Source organism: Gadus macrocephalus, chromosome 9 (genome assembly GCF_031168955.1).
Source record: "Gadus macrocephalus chromosome 9, ASM3116895v1".
NCBI classification, from domain to species: Eukaryota; Metazoa; Chordata; class Actinopteri; order Gadiformes; family Gadidae; genus Gadus; species Gadus macrocephalus.
In genome coordinates this window covers 12,138,682-12,157,730 of record NC_082390.1, presented here as the reverse complement: position 1 = coordinate 12,157,730, position 19,049 = coordinate 12,138,682, and the positions used below count along the sequence as shown (strand labels likewise).

Genomic DNA, 19,049 nt, shown 5'->3' with positions numbered 1-19,049 from the left:
GGCTGTGGACTGCTGTTCATTCCTTGCAGGAAGAGGCCTTTTATCAGAGGTGAAAACAGGTGTAGCTAATAAAACTAATTAGGTGTCCGTAGGCATGCCAGTGCCCATTGTTAACGGCATGAGATACAGCTGTGATAAAGGTATTATAGCTTGTTGTGGCGGTCAGAGATAACATTGCCTGTCTTCTCGCACACGCATGATCACACAAATGAACGCGGGTATGAACACGCACACTAATTGCATTGCCCATCGGCTAAATCCCTCAAAGCCATTCTTTCTCATCCTTCTAGTGTTTTTATCCAGACTCCAATTCCTTTGACTTAATATGTTTACAATATTCAATCCAATACAATGGGTAGATATTCCAGATCTTCTGGAAAATGTTAATCCCAATCAGTAAGTAGGTCACTGAATAATTGATAAACTTGCTTAAACCTTTCCTTACAGGTGCAACTAGTTTAAACCCACAGCCTGGTTTAAATTATTTAGGTGTTTATAGAGATTAGAAAAAAAGGTGTAATCAACAACATTCCTTATACTTAAACCATTTCTATGCCTAAATTAATGGTAACAATCCCTTTTAAGATTAGACACAAGACACACTGCCTCAAACGTAATTAAACCGAGGCAATGCTGCACATGGAGATCCAGCAGGGGTTGGAGGATTCATGTTATTACTTCACCACAGGGTCACAACGCAGGCTGCGCTGCCTACGATAACAGCGTTTGGTCCAGGGTCATCGATTAATTTGGGCCCGATAAGTGGCTTGTCACACCTAACACCCACATCCAGCCTCCTAAAGATGAGCATTACACTGACCGGTATCTAAAAAGCAAGTACCCTGCCCTGAACAATATCCTTACCAAAACGCAATCAAACCAGAGCTGGATCACAATGTTCCCAATGGATTAAACTTGCTTTAATCCATTGAGTATCTCGCATTTTCACACAAAAAAGTGCCTGCGAAACGAATACAGGGGTACGTTTTGTGGTATTTCTTGAATTCCTTATACTGATTGGTTAATTCCGGACTGATTCTATTCATGAATACGGAAAGCCATCTTCTCTGTGGGGAAGAGCCAATGACAATCCTTCCTCCCCTGCTTCATCGGGCTTTGATTCAGAGTGTGCACAGAGAGGAGGGGATGTTCACTAACGCTCCTTTGACAACGTGTTGTTAAGACGAATCAATGGGTTGGACGCAGCAATACAATGGAAGGCCACAATGGAAAACAAATAGTCAATGTTTGAGAAACACTATCGATTAAGGATGGGGTCATAGTCTCGGGGAAAAAAAAAAAATACATACATTTAAAATTAAAGTCTAGGAAATGTGTGGAGAACCCTACATTAGCTTGGTGGCTGGCATGAGCCGCTTTTCATAGTAGCACAATGTAGTGAACTTGATCAATAATTAAGTATTAGATCAATAATTAGATCTCTACTTCATTACTATTTTCACATTTTTACCCGGGAGTTATAGAGGGTCCAGGGGATATGCAATCTTACCAAATGTCACCGTAATTACCTTGAATAAAACTATGGATTTCTCTGGGTTTGGACCTTGTTCAATAATAAATAACAGTTATTTAATAACAAATAAATAACATAGGTCTAGTAGTTTTTAGATATTTGAATGTGGAATGCCTCACATTGTACCTTTAAGCCACTGAATCACGCTACAAAAGATTGGTTTGCTTACGAATTTATTCTGCTTACAGGCTGGCTATTTGACCTCGCTGCATCAACTTTCCATCTCCTTGGTAGCAGCCTGAATTGTGGAGGCTGATCTATGGCTCCAAAGCAATGCTCAATCTCTTCTTACGGACCAGAGAGGGTTCATGGGGAGGATATTAAAGCGTGGCGATAATGAATAGAAAGATCCAGCTCCCACCGACTTTATTCCAGTGGCTTTGATACCAGACTGATGTGACCAATCGCTGCTATCGTGCAACGTTGTACATCATTATTCAATGTCACTCAAATCATTGGTACGGTTGAGGGATTTCTGCCATGCTGAACATTTCAAAAGAGCGCACACATACACACTGACAGGCAGAGAGAAGAACCCACACACACACACACACACACACACACACACACACACACACACACACACACACACACACACACACACACACACACACACACACACACACACACACACACACACACACACACACCGTTCCCTTTTCAAAGAGAAGTTCAAAGCTCTGCTGCGGTCGTAATGCTAAACCGTATGGTCTACTACCTACCGTCCAACATGAACACAATTTAAGCAATGTTCACTGTGGTGTGACTGTACCTGGGACATACAGCCTGGTTATAGTCACGCACATGCAAACGCACAAGGCATATGTGTGTGTGTGTTGAAAAGCATCTCCTTTCAATATATCCTTTCTATACCCTCTTCTTAGAGCTGAAATGGTTTCGCATGAACGCTTTCAGGCAATCACAGTGCAGTCGCCCCTACACCATCCTTGCACAAGAGATGCGCCCATCCAGTGTCACAGTCAGTGTCTCTCTTGTTCAGATGGATCATGTAAAATATTGAGTTCACCCGTTCACCCATTCTGTATGAACGGGTGAACTTGCGCAACTGCTCAAGACATACAGAAGAACCCCCGCCCCTCCCTTCAAAAAAGCCACTGCTGAGATGTTCTGTTTTGCGTATATGTCATAAACTGACTATGGTGTTGAATTTAAAACGCGTATACTACTCCACTGCTGCATCCCATATGCATCATCTTCACTGTTGCATCATTCAAACACAAATCCCTCCCGATGGTCAACCCGAACTCCACGGTACTCACCCTCTCCGCCGACTGCGCCGTCCCGAAGAAGATGGGGATGAAGGCCAGCCAGATGATGCAGGTGGTGTACATGGTGAAGCCGATGGGCTTGGCCTCGTTGAAGGTCTCGGGCACGCCGCGCGTCTTGATGGCGTACACGGTGCACGTGACCATCAGCAGGATGGAGTAGCCCAGCGAGCAGATCAGCGACAGGTCCGAGATGTCGCACTTGAGCACGCCGCGCGCCCTCTCGGGGTCCTGCGTGCGCTGCTCCCCAAAGTCCACGAAGGTGTGGGGCGGGTCGGCCGCGAACCAGATGAGCACGCCCAGCAGCTGCAGGGAGATGAGGAAGAAGGTGATGAAGAGCTGGGAGGTGGGCGAGATGAAGCGCGGCGCCGTCACCGCCTTCTTGCCCTGCTCGAAGATGCGGTGGATGCGGTTGGTCTTGGTGAGCAGCGCCGCGTTGCTGAAGCACATGCCCAGGCCCAGGAAGATGCGGCGGAAGGAGCACACCACCACGTCGGGCGCGGCGATCATGGGGAAGGTGATGACGTAGCACAGGAAGATGCCCGTCAGCAGCACGTAGCTCATCTCGCGGCCCGCCGCCCGCACGATGGGCGTGTCGTTGTGGCGCACGAAGGTGAGGATGACGAAGGTGGTGGCGATGATGCCCAGGACGGAGATGAAGACGGGCACCACGGCCCAGGGGGAGCTCCACTCCAGCTTGATGATGGGGATGGGCTGGCAGCCCGTGCGGTTGTGGTCCGGCCGCTGCTCGTAGGAGCACAGCTCGCAGGTGAACTGGCTGGCCTGGAAGTGGTAGCCCTCGCAGCGCTCGCAGTGCCAGCAGCACGGGGCGCCCTTCACCACCTTCTTCCTCTCGCCGGTCCGGCAGGGCAGGCTGCACACCGAGCCGGGCAGCGACCAGTCGCCGCTGGCCCACTGCAGCGCCTCCATCTGGGGAGGCGGGGCGACAGCGGTCAGCTCGGGTACTTGTGCTGTACCACACACACTTAAGGGCTGATTATGGTTCCACGTCGACTCAGCGCAAGGACCACGCAGACGCCTCAACGCAGTCGTGAACCCGTTGTGGTTCTGCGTCGGGTTCTAGTGAGCGGACCAATCACAGACCTTGCTGCTGGGTCGCCTCGACGCAAGGTTCCAATTTTCGCAAGGAGGGTCCGCAAGGACGTAATGGGGCTGTAAACCCCATTGCCTTGCATCGATGCGGAACCATTAGGGGTGTGACGATACACTCAGCTCACGAGACGAGACGAGACACGATATTCGGTTCACGAGATCGAGACGAGACGAGATTTTAAGAAAACTACAATGACAAAATATATGACTGGACCAACAGACTTTTATTTAACCGAGTTGCACATGCATTTTGAAATGTTTTATTATAACTCTTAACATTCATGAAATTGAAACTAAAACTAAAATTTATAAAAGTTGAAGTAAAATAAATTAAATTAAATAATTCTCTTTTTTTTCAAGTGCAAACAATATTATGTGCAAAACCAAATCAAAGTTCTACTCCATCAATACAGAGTGCAAATAGTGCAAACAGATTCTGACCAAGTATGTCACTGACAACTAGGTATTGTCCGTGTCTTATCAGTCACTCTACTGCCATTCATAATTTCCGCCGGGTACCCAAAATGCTGCCAAACAAATCATTTAAAAGTGGCGGGGCATCTTCGACGGTAATACGGGTATTTTCCGACGTCATTCTGGCTGCCTATGGCTGCTTCCCCTGCTTCCCCTCCTTCTCCTCCTCTTCTTCTTTTCCTTCTCCTACGTAAGGTTCTGGCAGGCTAGACGTATCAAAGCCGCATTACTGCCCCTACAGGCCACAAATAGAAGTTTGGATAGCTCAGAAATCTCGCGAGACAGATTTTTAACGCGACGGGTAATATCGTCAAGTTTAATCTCGCGAGATCTCGTGGCACGAGATCTCGTCACACCCCTAGGAACCATAATCAGCCCTTAAGACAGGTATAGTTTACGGAAGGTATAGATTCACATCTTTATACTATGCAACACATTAACAGATAAGATACACTTTTATGAGTCACAAATTATGTATAACACAGTTTAAGGATGTGTAACACGTCTATATCACACATCACTAAACTATCTTTGTTGTGTGTTGGATATGTTATGGAGTTGTGCGGCACTTACGTTGAGATGCAGCTGGTTGGTCCATTGACCGATCACCTTGTACTCTGTTGTCGATTGGTTATTGATCTGGTATTGGAAGATGTCATAACGTCCGGGGGCGTCACCGTTCTCGTTGAAAGTGACAGGTGTCCCGGCACTTCCTGTTGAAACAGGAAGCACAGATCAGGTGTTGTCCAGGCAGGGGTTATTGTGACGTAGGCGATAGGAACAGAAGCAGTATGCTAACAGCTGCCAGTATAACAACAGAATGAGGATACAGGGCAGAGTCCCACGGATATATCCCCATGGAAACCATTACACTCACATCCCCGATCTCCTAGGAAACCCCAACACTTATGATTCTTTGTCAAGAACAGTAGAATATATATATATATATATATATATATATATATATATATATATAGTTATACATTAACAAACTGTCTATATATATATATATATATATATACACATCTTTTTTTTATATGTCTGTGTGTGTGTGTGTGTTCCCAGAGTGTCGCAAGATAAGGGCCGTGTCTGGGGTTGAAAGGTTCCTGCTGCCTTTTGATCATATTGTGCTGGAGGCAAAATGACAAATGTAAGCGCGAGAGAATTGACAGCTCAAGAGATGGAGTTGGTTTAAGGTCAAGATCAAGAAAACCAAGAAAACCCTACAGGTCACCATAACAAAGAGAATGGATCAGAAAGACCATAGCATTCATTACACAAACAAACACACAACACATTTATAGAAAGACATGCATTTATATAGACGCCTACATAATGAATATATACGGGCATCCATGGTTATGCTATGTTAGCGTCTATCTGTGTTAAGCCGTTGCCGATAAAGGAAATGATGCGTGCTTTGGGCTTCCCTTATTCCCTCTGACCCTGGGGCTGGCCCCTATGCTAACCTGTGTTTAGTGTTCAATTAACTTTCCCACAGATCCGGAGCGGGTGTCTCCATCTGAAGCCTTTGAGGAAATTGGAAAGATCCAAGCAGATGGGCCCGTTTCCACCCAAAAGTTGAGAACACTGGAGAAAAATAATGCACTTTTTTTTTTGGTTGGAAAGAACGCAAGAGCCATATTCAGCTTCATAATCTGGTTACATGCTCGCTGCCAGTCAGAACAGAAAGCCGATCTCCATTATTTCCTCACAAGGCTGGTTTGTAGATATAACCACAATAACGCGGTGCACTCCGAAATATTAACGCTCCCCCCCTCCTCCCCCCCCCTCTCCCACACACACACACAAACACAAACCGCTTGGCTCGTCATCTCAATGGAGGTGCTGAAGAAATTACACGGAGGAGCTGCTTTGTTCCTAACCGACATGAACCTGCGCAAATCCCTACCCTCATTTCCTGTATTGGCAGAGCATCCAGACCCTGCAGCTGACAATATGTCCGCCGCCATAATTTCCTGTTTCCAGCCCCATCTTGGTCATGCCTCCAGCTGCTTCCAGCCAGCTGTCAGTGCTTACAGTAGCGAGCGATGTTGCGTCAGGTCGGGAGGTCCTCATGCACTGATTGAGATTGTGATGAGACGGAGGAGGGACACATACAGGGGTCCTCATTAAACCCTGCCACCGTTTGGTACGAGGGTACGATAGCCTCGTGGTTAGGGTGTTCGACCACCGGGCTGAAATATTCGGGGTTTGAACTCGCATGTCTCACACGTGGCTCAGGAGGTATATGTTGGCTGGTAACCGGGAGGTTGCTTGTTTGATCCCCGGCTGAGTGTCCATGAGCGAGACACCTCACCCTTACTGCTCCCGACAAGCTGGCTGTCGCCTTGCATGGTGGACACTGCAGTCGGTGTGTGAATGTGTCCATGATAGGTGATTGTTAGGCAATATTGTAAAGCGTGGCCACTGGTTAGAGAAGCGCTATATAACTGCAGTCCATTACCCATTCCGTAGTCTCCACACAAGCATTCCTGAGCAAGATGAACCATGCAATACGGTGCGTCACGTTAGGTGAAACGCTGCTGGGCGACAGAACATTAATTTAGACGGTAGCAGTAGTACTCATCGTCTGTGAGCTCTGCCAGGGTGCCCACATCATCAGCATCATCACTGTCACCTTCATCAGAGGTAGCTATAGTGTCTTTAACCTCTCAGACTCACTGGGACGCCTGCTAGACCGGGTATTATGTTGCCTGGGTTTTGGGTATTTTTTGCAGTTTCTTTTCTTAATTGCTCAGATCCCAGGAGCTCTCAGCTCTGAGCTCAAAACTGCTGTTTTGTCCTGCACTTCATGTACTTTTTGTTTGCTCCGCAATGTTTAACAAAATCTTTTCAATAACTTAATTGACAGGTCTAACTGCATATAATTAATCTGATCAACACAGAAGAAGGTAGTATTTTCCCAAATATTACCCCCTTTTTTTCTAATTGGAAACATCAGAATTTTTTAGCCTTTCAACTGGATTTTGGGCTTGTGGGACTGTTTTGGAAATTGGTCCAATTTCCATAATACTGGAACAATTCCAATTCCCCTTCGACCAAAGAGGTGGAAAAAAAAAACAGTTTCCATGTAATGTAATCATGTAATTATGATTTGTGAATTGAATTGAATTTGTGTCTATATTATGGTATGTTATTGTGTTGAGGTGTCTGACTTTAACGATACCTTGTCATGTAATCCATTCACAGATGCTTCATGTCCTTTTGGATAGGGTTACTCCAATTAAATCACAAATTATTAATTTCAGTAACAACAATAGGGCTGCTTTAGCACATTTCTTAAAAGCTTTTATTTAGTTTTACCTATGTTCAAGGTAGGAGATTTCCTCACATGTTAAGGTCATGATCAATGACCTCATTATCATTATCATCTTTGTTTCGTATTATTCTTCGCATCGTTTAATTGTGTATTCATACGCACAGGTGACTTCATCCTCCTTGTTTTTGTTACAACAGATATCTGTGTACCAAAGACCACGTCATCCTTGTCTTTGCAGTGTTTTGAAACACATGTCTTTATGTATTCATATATTCTCAGCCCTATACACTCTCCCGTATCGCAGCGAGCAGCAGGGATTCACCCAAGGATTCAGGGCAAATTCAGTCCCAAGCCCAAACTTTCTCCCACTGAAACATCAACAACATGATTCATCGGTCCTTGTCTCAACTCATCAAAAACAATCTCCATGATGCCTCGCCCACCCACACATTGCTAATCACATTCACACAAGGCTCGATACAAAGACCCCTTACAGATGGGCTTATCCTAGCCACCGCTAACATTAGCACAAACGCTGCTATAAATACATGCATGCATGGCGCGATGAGGGCGCGGGGGGGCTAGCGCGCTTACGTTAGCAATGCGCCCTGGGCTAACAGGCGCACAGTCAAGGCGCTGTGTGTGCCGACAGTGGACGTCTGATTCACTGCGTTTCAAATTCAGGATGATGGCTCCCACACACCCACAGACGCACACGCACACACGCACGCGCGCACACACACACACACACACACACACACACACACACACACACACACACACACACACACACACACACACACACACACACACACACACACACACACACACACACACACACACACACACACACACACACACACACACAAGCGCGTGCGCTCAAACGCACAGAGCCGGGAGCAGAGACCGAGTGGTTATAGGGCTAACTGTGTTTATGTTTGATGAATGCCTTGACAATCCCGTTTAACAGGCTCAACCAAGCATAGGGTGCATGGTCAGTACCACACACACATGCATTATGTTGGATGAAAGCATGAATGCACACACATACACTCATGACCCCAAACAGATCATCCTCATGAATGCAGATAAGCACCCAGACTCACACCCATATGAACACACACACATTGGAAGAAGGACGCAATCATGGCCACACATTTGCACACACAAACTCTCGCCCCGCATGCACAGCAGCCCCCCCCCATTAGGGACATGGGTTATAAGGTGGGCTGTGCTGGGTTCACATCGGCCATGACAATTAACACCCTTTGGTTCCCACCTCCTCCACTAATTCAATGTTTTCTGCTTCTCTTCACACGCTCCCTGGCTCTGGCAGCAAAACGAATCCCTTCCAGGTACAGAGATCTGAAGAGAAAAACATACATCCACCACATGCTTTATCCTCTCTCTCTCTCTCTCTCTCTCTCTCTCTCTCTCTCTCTCTCTCTCTCTCTCTCTCTCTCTCTCTCTCTCTCTCTCTCTCTCTCTCTCTCTCTCTCTCTCTCTCTCTCTCTCTCTCTCTCTCTCTCTCTCTCTCTCTCTCTCTCTCTCTCTCTCTCTCTCTCTCTCTCTAAACCGATGACAGTGAACAAGATAAGGGGATTATTCAAATCAGCTCCCTCTACTCTTAGAGGAAGAGGAGGGAGACAAGAAGTAATGAGAGAAAAAGAAGGGGGAGGGGGAGAGGGCGAGAGGAGAAAGGGGGAAGGGGAGAAGAGGGGGAGAGAGAAGAGGGGAAGGGACAAGCGGTGAGGGGGAGAGACGAGAGAGGATCGGGGAAGAGAGGAGAAAAGGGGAAAAGATGAGAGGGGAGAGGGGGAGAGGGGATGAGAGAAGACGGGAAAGCAAACCAGAAAAGACGAGAGGAGGGCTGGTTCTAAATGAAAGGAATGGCAGGAGAGAGAGGAGGGGGAGTAGATCAGCTATTTGGTTAGGTATCCATGTGTATCTGTTCTCCATTATAGATGTGTTTTGAAGGAATACTTCTGCGGTACAAATCAAATGAACCATAACTTTGAACAGCTAGGAAACCAAGACAGATGAATGGTATTTAGTCTAATACACTCTCAGCACCCTCTGTTCTAATTGTTCTGCTGAACAGGGACGGGGGAGCAGACACGATACTCACAACATAATCATCTCAACAATGAAACCACTTTCATTTTCGTGTACGCCGATAGAGTACTGAGTAACCAAGTGTTAAATATTCCTCCAAACTGGGACAGAATCTGTCCCACTTGCTTTCACTTGATATTTAAACCAGTTTGTTGGCAGGTCATTATCTTCTACTTGCAGAGTGATGATGCATTTTAAATAAAAAATGCATTGGTCCTTGTTTTTATAGGACAGGTTTTGTTAAGGCAACAGATACGGTTTAGTTTGGTTTTTGTTTGTGTTAAAGATCTGTGGGAAAGCAATGCAGAGCTAGGCTTAGTCAGTATAAAAGCATGCACGGTATCCTCCACAGTTCACTCTGAGGAGGTTGGATCAATTGGAAAGGTGGGGTCAGACAGAGTGGGCACGGCTGGGACTAAAACAACAGCGCTCATTAAAACGGTTCAGTATCACACACCTCCAGCAGCCAGAGCTGTGCTGCCCCATGGCCGGACAAAAGCACAAGAACCCAGCAATCAGCTGTGCTTCTAAACCCAGTGTTCATTGACTGTTTTCTATCCTAATCCCTGCGGATTGACTGATTGCGGCGTATTACTCTGAATGTAGGATTAGTCTCATTTTGTTTTGTTTTAGAAAACTCCAACGGGTATATCTTCTTTCCACATTCTGATATTTTTATGGAGCTCAATTTTGTCTTGCCTGAGACTCGGGGAAGTGGTGTCTTGGTGTAGACATTTGTTATCCTGTTTGAAGCTAGCTCTTCGACCGTGCTTTCTTAAAACTGAAAAATCGCTGGTGAAATAGGAGAAATAAAGGGTGCTTTCCTCTTGATTGAGCATACGTTGACAAGGTGGTGTAAATGAGATCTCTCTTTCAGACAAGGAGGAAACTTCCATGGTGTGTTGGGAGGAGGCTAAAGACCCGAAACTAAAGGCTTTAATAGAATATAGGATTCCCTGTAAAAGCCAGCACGTGCAAAAAGATTCTGCCAATTTATTCTCTTGCAGAGCTTATCCTTTTCATTTGGCTTCTTTTTATAGCCCCAAAAAAAGCGACAAAGTAGTTTTAAAGTTAAATAGAACTGTATTAAATCAACTTGAAGATGTTTAAAAGTTATTCTATATTAACACATATACAGGTCACTATCTTCTTGTGTCTATTCAATCTAAAAATCGTCCAATGTAGATAGATAGGGCGCTGGAGATAATCGACGTGTGTAAAATAATGAGCAGAAGCATCTCTGAAGTCCTGCTGACAAAGCGGTGACTATTGAGCCTTGACAAGTGAGCACTAGAGAGGAGGGATCAAAACACATTCTGAAGGACAGGAATAACATGGAGAAGATGGCTAATGAGCGGACCCGCTGGACACCCTGACTGAGGTCTTAATGCGTCAGCTGAAATATTTTGTGGCGTCCCAGGCTGTATGTGGTGTGTGGGATTATTACCCAGCATGCAGCGCGGGAGACCTCCATTCGCCGGCGGTGGTCCACCACTCAGCGGTTTTAATTACTGCTTGGGTTAGGAAGTTTGTACTCGCAGCGAATTGATTATAAGCAATTAGCAATTTTCACACACAAAATATGAAAACACGGAGCTTGGGGAAAATAAAGCCGAGAGCTTTGAGACTGGTGTGTTGCTTTCATTGTTTAAATACAACTTGATTCAGGGGCAATCATGTTTGGTTGCTTCGCTTTTGATTGAATGAATTGTCTGTGAATGGTTTTAAATGATTAGAAATTAGTCTTAATTGAATCGCAATGTTAGAGGTTTAAAAACGTTGTCTTATTAGGATAGTGGGAATACGATGATAATACTAATAGGATGATAATATAATATGAGGATACTATAAAATGACCTCATATGAATATGACCCCATTTATTTGAAGAAGATATTCGATATTCATTTAAAATTATCTTGCAGCTTTTTTCACAAGTTTAAGAATCATTGGATGAAGAGGTCTGTAAATAATTTACGAAGGCAAGATAAATGAAGGTAAGATATTATTTTGTCAACCAGAACAGATATTATCACAGAGGCAACGCTATTTTTGTGTAACAGATTACATTCAAAGGATTGCTGTTAAATCCTACCGACAGGTCTTTTAATCTAAAGTTATATCTTTCATTGGAAGTAATACAATTAAATGTATTATTCAATACAATTAAGAATAATGTTGATGATATCTTCATACAATACAAAAAACACCATGAAAGCATCATTAAAAACAAAGTAAACCTCTATTTAAGCAGGACAATTTTCACCCACAAGATTCAAAGAAATGTGATGTTTGAAAAAACAAGTTGTTGGATTTCAGAAGAAAAGGACACATTGAGTTCCATTGGAGCAGGTGTGAGGGGCGTTGTCAAACAATCAAAACCCACGTCGCACTCGAGCTAGGGTGCACAGCCAAAATAAAACTACAACCAATTCATTGACCTTTGTTTTTTAAAGGTGACATATTACTCCACCAGGTGTGAGTGTGATTAGCCATTACAAGCCGTTTCGAAACTCTGCCTCTTGTGACCTCCACCTAGATGTATAATGGATAGATGAGCAACGTTTGCTACAGTTCACTGGGTAGGCTTGGAGGCTGATCTATCCAGCGCACATCTTGGTGGACACGCCGACCTGTGATTGCAGAAGAGGACGATTTTCAAAACTTGAAAATCTTGTGGCTTGTCACGGCTAATCACACTCACACCTGGTGGTATAATATGTCCCCTTAATAACCAACCAGAAAGTATGCAACTGATAGAAGTCATTTTGGGTTTATCTAACCATTAACCAACCCCGAACTGAAACCTTAGTGACTAATCGCCCCTGAAAGCCCAGACGCTCGCCCCTCACCGTTGAAGTTCACCGCCCGGATGAAGGAGAGCAGCTCCTTGCCGTCCATGTTGGCCATGGCGGCGCAGAGGCCGGGCCCGGAGCAGCGGTCCCGATGCATCCGGTGCAGCGCGTGGGCCACCGCGTAGACGGCGTCCATCACGAACTGCACCTTCCCTTCCTGCTCGTACGTGGAGTCCCGGCCCACCTTCTCCAGCCCTGACGGGAGAGGGGGGGGGGGACAGACGCAACGCCTCATGGTTCAAGAAAGTGCAGGAAGGAATAAAGATGAGATGGGAATGCGCTTTGTCAATCCCCGTTGGGAAATCAGGTTGTGTGTCAAAACCAGAAGTACAGGAGAGAGTTAGAGCGAGAGGAAACTTTTAGAATAAGAATGGGCAAAGAAATGCCACAAATATCTATTTCTCTTCTGTGCGATGAGTAGTCGTAATTGATGTAAACTCTGCATGTAAATGTGAACATTATTGAGTGCTTTAAGTAATCTGACCGAATATAAAGACGCAGGGACAGAACCAAACAACGAAAGATTGGTAAATATTGGCTGCAATCATTCTTTGTCAGAATGTTAAAAGGTATTTAATCAGCAGCACTTGAGGGCCGGGAATAACTGCTGTGCGAAAATGTTTTTCTACAGAATGCCGTAGGCTTTGTTAGTCATGATGGCCAACAGCACAATACTCAAGAGAGTCAAGCGGATGTTTCAAACTCAAACATTAGTCATAACACAAGCTTTATCATATTGCTTCCTTCAAGGTCTGGTCTTCTCCTTCAAATTGCTGGAAGGAAGATGTAAGGGCAGTCAAGAGGGTTAGAACAGAAAAAGACAGAAGAGAGCAAGATTTCTAAACTAACCAAGCCCCCATTAAAGTCCCCTCCCTCTCTGTTCCCTCTCTTCCTACTTTTCCCCCAGCAGTGCAAAGTGCTGCATTCGTGCACCTGTGAATGACAGGCAAGATGGAGTCCCCAAACCAATTAGGGAAGAAATGCCCTGTCTCACACAGAAGCAGGCCCAGCCAACCAGAGCAGACATTATCAGCATTCCACTGCATTCACTGAAAGCTGAAGGATGGCAATGGCATTTCTAACAAATTACCCTGAAATGATAGGTCTTAAATCTTTCCTACATCACATATTAGTGTCACCTGGATTGTCAGACACCAAAATTGAGCAATCGGGGATATTTGAACAACATTGGTTTAATGGTTTGCCGGTTATTATTATAATTATGCAATCTTATAATTATTCATTTCTACTACTATGTCTTCTTATGGTAATCTCGTTTCCATGTCCGTGCCTTGCATTTTAAAAGAACGTTAATAACTCCCGGTCTATTTAGCTCTTGTGCTGAGCCGGTTTTTGCATTAGACAAAAGCCTGAAAGAGGCTTGTAAGATGAAGGACGTTTCTTTGTAAGTATTCCACGAAGAGAAAAAAAAAATACTTTTTGTTCTGCCTCATTAGCAATGATTAAATAACACGCGGGGGGGAAAAAGAAAGACCCATAATATTTTATTTGAAAAACATAAAGTCCCATAATGCCCTAATGAGTGATTTCCAATTATTAAAGTCATTATGCTTCTTTTACACGCCTTTGGCCCAGAGAGGAGCTTGAGGCTGAGGGCCCGAGCAGCAGCCTTGGCCATCCATCACCCACCCTGTTCTTCTGAATGAATAGGAACGTAGAGCTGTAATCCCCTTTCAATCAACAGCAACCTAGGATGCCAGCGTAGTAAACTAGAGACTCGGCAGCAGTGGAGGGTGATGACCTGACGGGAGATGGAATTTGGCGCTGTTCAGACAATAGCCAGCACCCAGAGGAGATCCTTGCTCTAGTATGGAGATGATAGCCAGCACCCAGAAGAGATCCCTGCTATAGTATGCGGGTGATAGCCTGCACCCAGAGGATAACCCTGCTCTAGTATTCAGGTGATATGACCTTTCACTGCTGGACGCCTGGTGTTTTTGAAGTAAAAATGTTGTCAGAAGTGCCTGGTTCCTTATATCAATATTCTGCCACCAGAATAAAATACAATATGTTAAATTAGACAAGGCCCCTACAACCACAAAAACATCTGTCAGGCGAAAACCCTCACAACTCAGAGCTTGAAGGGTCTGCCGTGTAATCTACAAAGTTCCAGCCAGAGACTAAACCATCTTTGAATATTACCTGCAGGTGACCGGGTAATACCATCCGACACGCTCCTCACAACAGAGGAGCCGGCGGTGTTGTTCCCCTGCAGGTCAGAGGATGGGCCACACGAGGGAGATCAAATGCTTGTACCGACTGAAGTCTGATATCCAGGCCCGAAGGCCGGCTCCATCACACCCCATCCATCACGCCCACTAGCGTTTCAATTAAACATCGCTTACATGAATCGAATTCCACACAGGAGGCAGGGGTGGGGGGAAGGGGGGGGGACCTTTTTTCCTCCCATCTCAGTGCCTGTGCTCAGAGACACGCTTCTGTTTCCATTAGCTCGGCTAATTACATGAATAGCAAATTAATGAACAAGGGGTTGTCCATGATGTGCTGTGTTGGTGCACGCGAGTCCTTCTTATTAACATGCTCTATCATTGAGCCGCCCGTCGTTTATCTGCTGCCTCCACGTCGTGTCAGATACTATCAGGAGCCGGCTAATAAAGATGTCTCCCTCCGCCGTGAATGAAGAGAGGAAGTAAAGGCCAGTTCGCCAAGGACCTGAAGAGCAACAGGACCCGTTGGGGTTCGGTGGAAGAGTTCTGCTCTCCATCTCTGTCTCATCATTGATCAGGGTGGTGGTTTAGAAGTGAACTGGATTGTATTTGATCAGTAGGAGGACTATAGGGGATGGTCAGTGGAGCAGGTTTCAAAGTCCACACATGAACAATTACGAAGAGGATGTTTTTATATGGGCAAAAAAATTGAAATGTGTGCTGGGATTAAACCTGGAGTCCTTCTGAAGGAGGAAAACGTTCTGTCTGAGGACGAGTTACAGTTAAACTCAGACTGTATGTCTGATCTGATATGTGGCAGCGGAAACAAGCTAGATGATTGACCAGTGGGGGGAAAACTACCCAGCACTCTCCTTTCATGTCAAAGAACTACTGAATAAATGAAACACAGATCCCTCCCTGCCCAGAAAGTGAATCATGTGAGTTTTTATTTTTTTGTAATACCATCCAGGATCTACTGTGTCTACAGTACAGTATCAGCCCTCCGCTTCTACTATACCTAGTTCTGTCTCTACAATACACCACTCTAAAGTCTCCAAAGTGGAATTACTTTATATGACTACAGTACTGTAGTCACCATACTGTGACTACAGTACTGTAGTCACAGTATGGTGACTACAGTACTGTAGTCACCATACTGTGACTACAGTATGGAACTATTGGTAACCTTGAGTATAAAACACATGGTCAAAGGCAGTATCATTTGATGTCCTAATGAAGTCTTCTCCCTGCGTGCTAAGGCGTGTGCCCTCGACTACAGCACCACTGCAGCAAAGTAGCAGGTTCATTACTAGCTAAGGCCAGCATCTACGCAAAGGGAGCTGTGGCTAGATATCATGCACACGTTGCCATGGGATCCTGAACAACACACCCGAGCCAATAAATAAATAAACAAGCCGTTGTCAAGAAAGGTTGTGAAGAGCATTGGTAATATAGCACGATGGAAAGCTTTTCTTAAAGAATGTTACGAGTGTGTTAAAAAAGGGAACAAACTCTACGATCAGAACGGCCGGACTTAAAAGGACCTCCCAGGATATGTCAATTATTGGCAGTGCACATTCTTATTCAGATTTGCTCAGAAAATCAAAGCTAAAGTTGTGTTGAGTGTTAAATAATTGATTTGAGAATGCCCGAGGGATTAACGTCAGCGATTGAAAGGATATTTTCCTGAGTGTGAATCACAGTCGCCAGAAATCTGATTGGGGTTGTTGCTTTTAATGTAAACTTAAAATTAGACCTCATTGACTAGTTGTGGCCCGGGATAATTGGGTCTAATGATTGGACGAGATAAGATGTGCCTTCACCGCAATTAGACAAAACAATGATATCACATATGCCCACACTAGACGGTGCCACTGAACAAACCCCCTGTGGCGAATATCTTCAAACGATCAATTACATAAGAGTAATAGCACATGCTTTTATTCCCTCATTGTGTTGCATGTCTTTATCAGTGTCCAGATGTCCAAACCAGCGTCCAGATGGGTTCTTGTAAGGGTTCAGTCGCCAAATTCATCCACCTTCTGTTAGACATGTTACACATCTGTAACAGTGAACACGCAGAATTTGCAGATGAGTTGGATATTTATTTGCACCATAAACAATTAGTCACGAGTAAAAGTTTACTTTTTTCTTTTGTTAACTGGAAGTATTCAATGAAAATACACAGCAGACTTGGACATAAAACCGTTTTTGATGGCCACGGCTAAGACGTTCTCGCAGAGCCGATGGCTTAGAGCAATGCTTTGGGGAACCACAGTTCGTCTTACCTGTCCATGTTTTAAAGACCAGATAGAAGCAGTTTTGCTCTCTTACTGCCCATCCATTCAGAGTGTTAGTATCCCGGAACCCCTACTATGTGTCCCTTAAGGGAGGAGAGAAGGTACTGTGGCCCACGGACCACCAAGTTGCTGCCCAGTGCAGACCAAAAACAACCTTTTCTGACAACTTGTGATCAACACTAGACAGCTCTGTTTACCCTGGAATAAAAAAAGATAGATTCCATGTTAGAGTGACTATCATAAGCTGGGCCATAGTCACTCTCCTGCTTTACAGGACCAACGATGAAGTCAGAAGCGGCTTCTATCCGGACATTTGTCCATCCATTTGTCCTTTCTAAAGCAAACGAGAGAGAGAGACTCTACTTGTTTCTAAAATAAAAAGCGAACCATTTTTGCAGAACACAACCTCAGCTTAAGGATTTAGGGAGAGCCTGCATTTCTAAATGCTATTAGATGTGTACACCCTATAAGCAACAAGGAACATAAAATGGCAGTTCCTCCAATACTGATTATATGCTTTGATTTGTTCCCAGGCCCACTCGTCTGTTACTTTGGACAAAGGTTCCTCCTAGATGAATGCGTGTTAATGTGACTGAGGAGGACAGGGTGAGCCTCCACAAAGGCCTAACAGTTGTTGCTTAACAACAAGCCCTGACAGGTGAGCTCTAAATATGGGGGGATACAGAAGAGATTGTTCTTGCAGGTGTTCACCAGATTATCACAATTCACGGCTGCCAGAGGACAAAGAAAATTATAGTAATACATCCAGCGGATTCTGACATGGTTATTGCGCCCCATCATTCTCTGCACATCATCATTTATTTATTTAACTAAACATTTCCTCCATGCTCCCTTTGTGTTTTTCTCTGTATCCCTTCTCAATTGTTCCAACATTAAACAAGTGAATTTCAAATGTTTCGATTTTAGATTAATCTTTATCAAATTATAAATGATAAATAAAAATAAATAAATACATTATATTATAGATATATCAAATTAATGTATGTTGAAAAATATCATTCATACACATACCATGCTAGTGCGCTAGTACTTGTATCCTGTACCATTCAGATTGAGATTCACCTTGCTGTGACATACGATATATTAGAGGGAACGAACCAAACTCGAAGAGACCAAACATATGTGGAACATCCAGAGGATGTTTCTCTGTCCGCCCAAGCTCAACCCAAATGCGTGTTTTCGGAGATAAGGACAGCACACAGCTTGTTTTTGTCCATGGATTTCAGGTCAGAGCTACTTTGGAGACTTTATTTTAATGATAAACTGCAATACATTATTACTCCTGTTGCCCTGGGCAAAGATTACAGAGGTTCCGAAGATTTATTAACGCAACCTTGCTTGTAATTCATTCTGCAGCCATGCGTCGTGGTTCCAACAGCTCGGAGAACAACATTGGGGTTTAAGCAGGTCAGTGGATGTATTGCTGCTGCATTCCTACAATCCCGGCCAATGCTGTGTGGACTGAGGCTCAGCAGGCCAAGCGTGCCCACTATTTATACATCGGAATCAATGGGCGCTGAAGGATAATCTATTGGAGGAAACTTGCCGTGGGCTTGACAAGCAGAGTGTTACAGAGGCTGGGTGGTCAACAGCCCGGAGGAGAGCAATGGACCTTGAGAGCCTCTGAAAGCTCCTTAATATCACGGACACAGGGGGGGAGGCCTTTGTTCGCTTGTCTGACAGGCCTCAGACTATGTAAAGGCTCATATCATGAAATCTCATTATGGCCGTTTTTATAGAAATGGGTTTCAATGAAGGAGTGAACAAACATCTAGGGTTGAATGCGTCAATGCGGTGAGTGACTGTGAATGAGTGAGTGATTGAGTGATTAAATAAATCGGTGAGGGACTGATTCAGAATGAGTTAGAAGTGTGAGTGAGT

The 19,049-nt window shown here is 44.7% G+C and overlaps 1 protein-coding gene across 1 annotated transcript in view; it reads right to left on the bottom strand.

Moving 5' to 3' along the window:
- Positions 1-2,620: 2,620 nt before the first annotated feature.
- Positions 2,621-19,049, bottom strand: part of LOC132465063 (metabotropic glutamate receptor 8-like) — a 93,847-nt gene continuing 77,418 nt past the window's right edge. The window contains exons 7-9 of the mRNA XM_060061758.1: positions 12,656-12,853; positions 4,981-5,120; positions 2,621-3,750 (exon numbers count right to left, since the gene is read on the bottom strand). Of these exons, the coding sequence (XP_059917741.1) occupies positions 2,704-3,750; positions 4,981-5,120; positions 12,656-12,853 (1,385 nt within the window). The 3' untranslated portion in view covers positions 2,621-2,703. The remainder of the gene's footprint in view (positions 3,751-4,980; positions 5,121-12,655; positions 12,854-19,049) is intronic.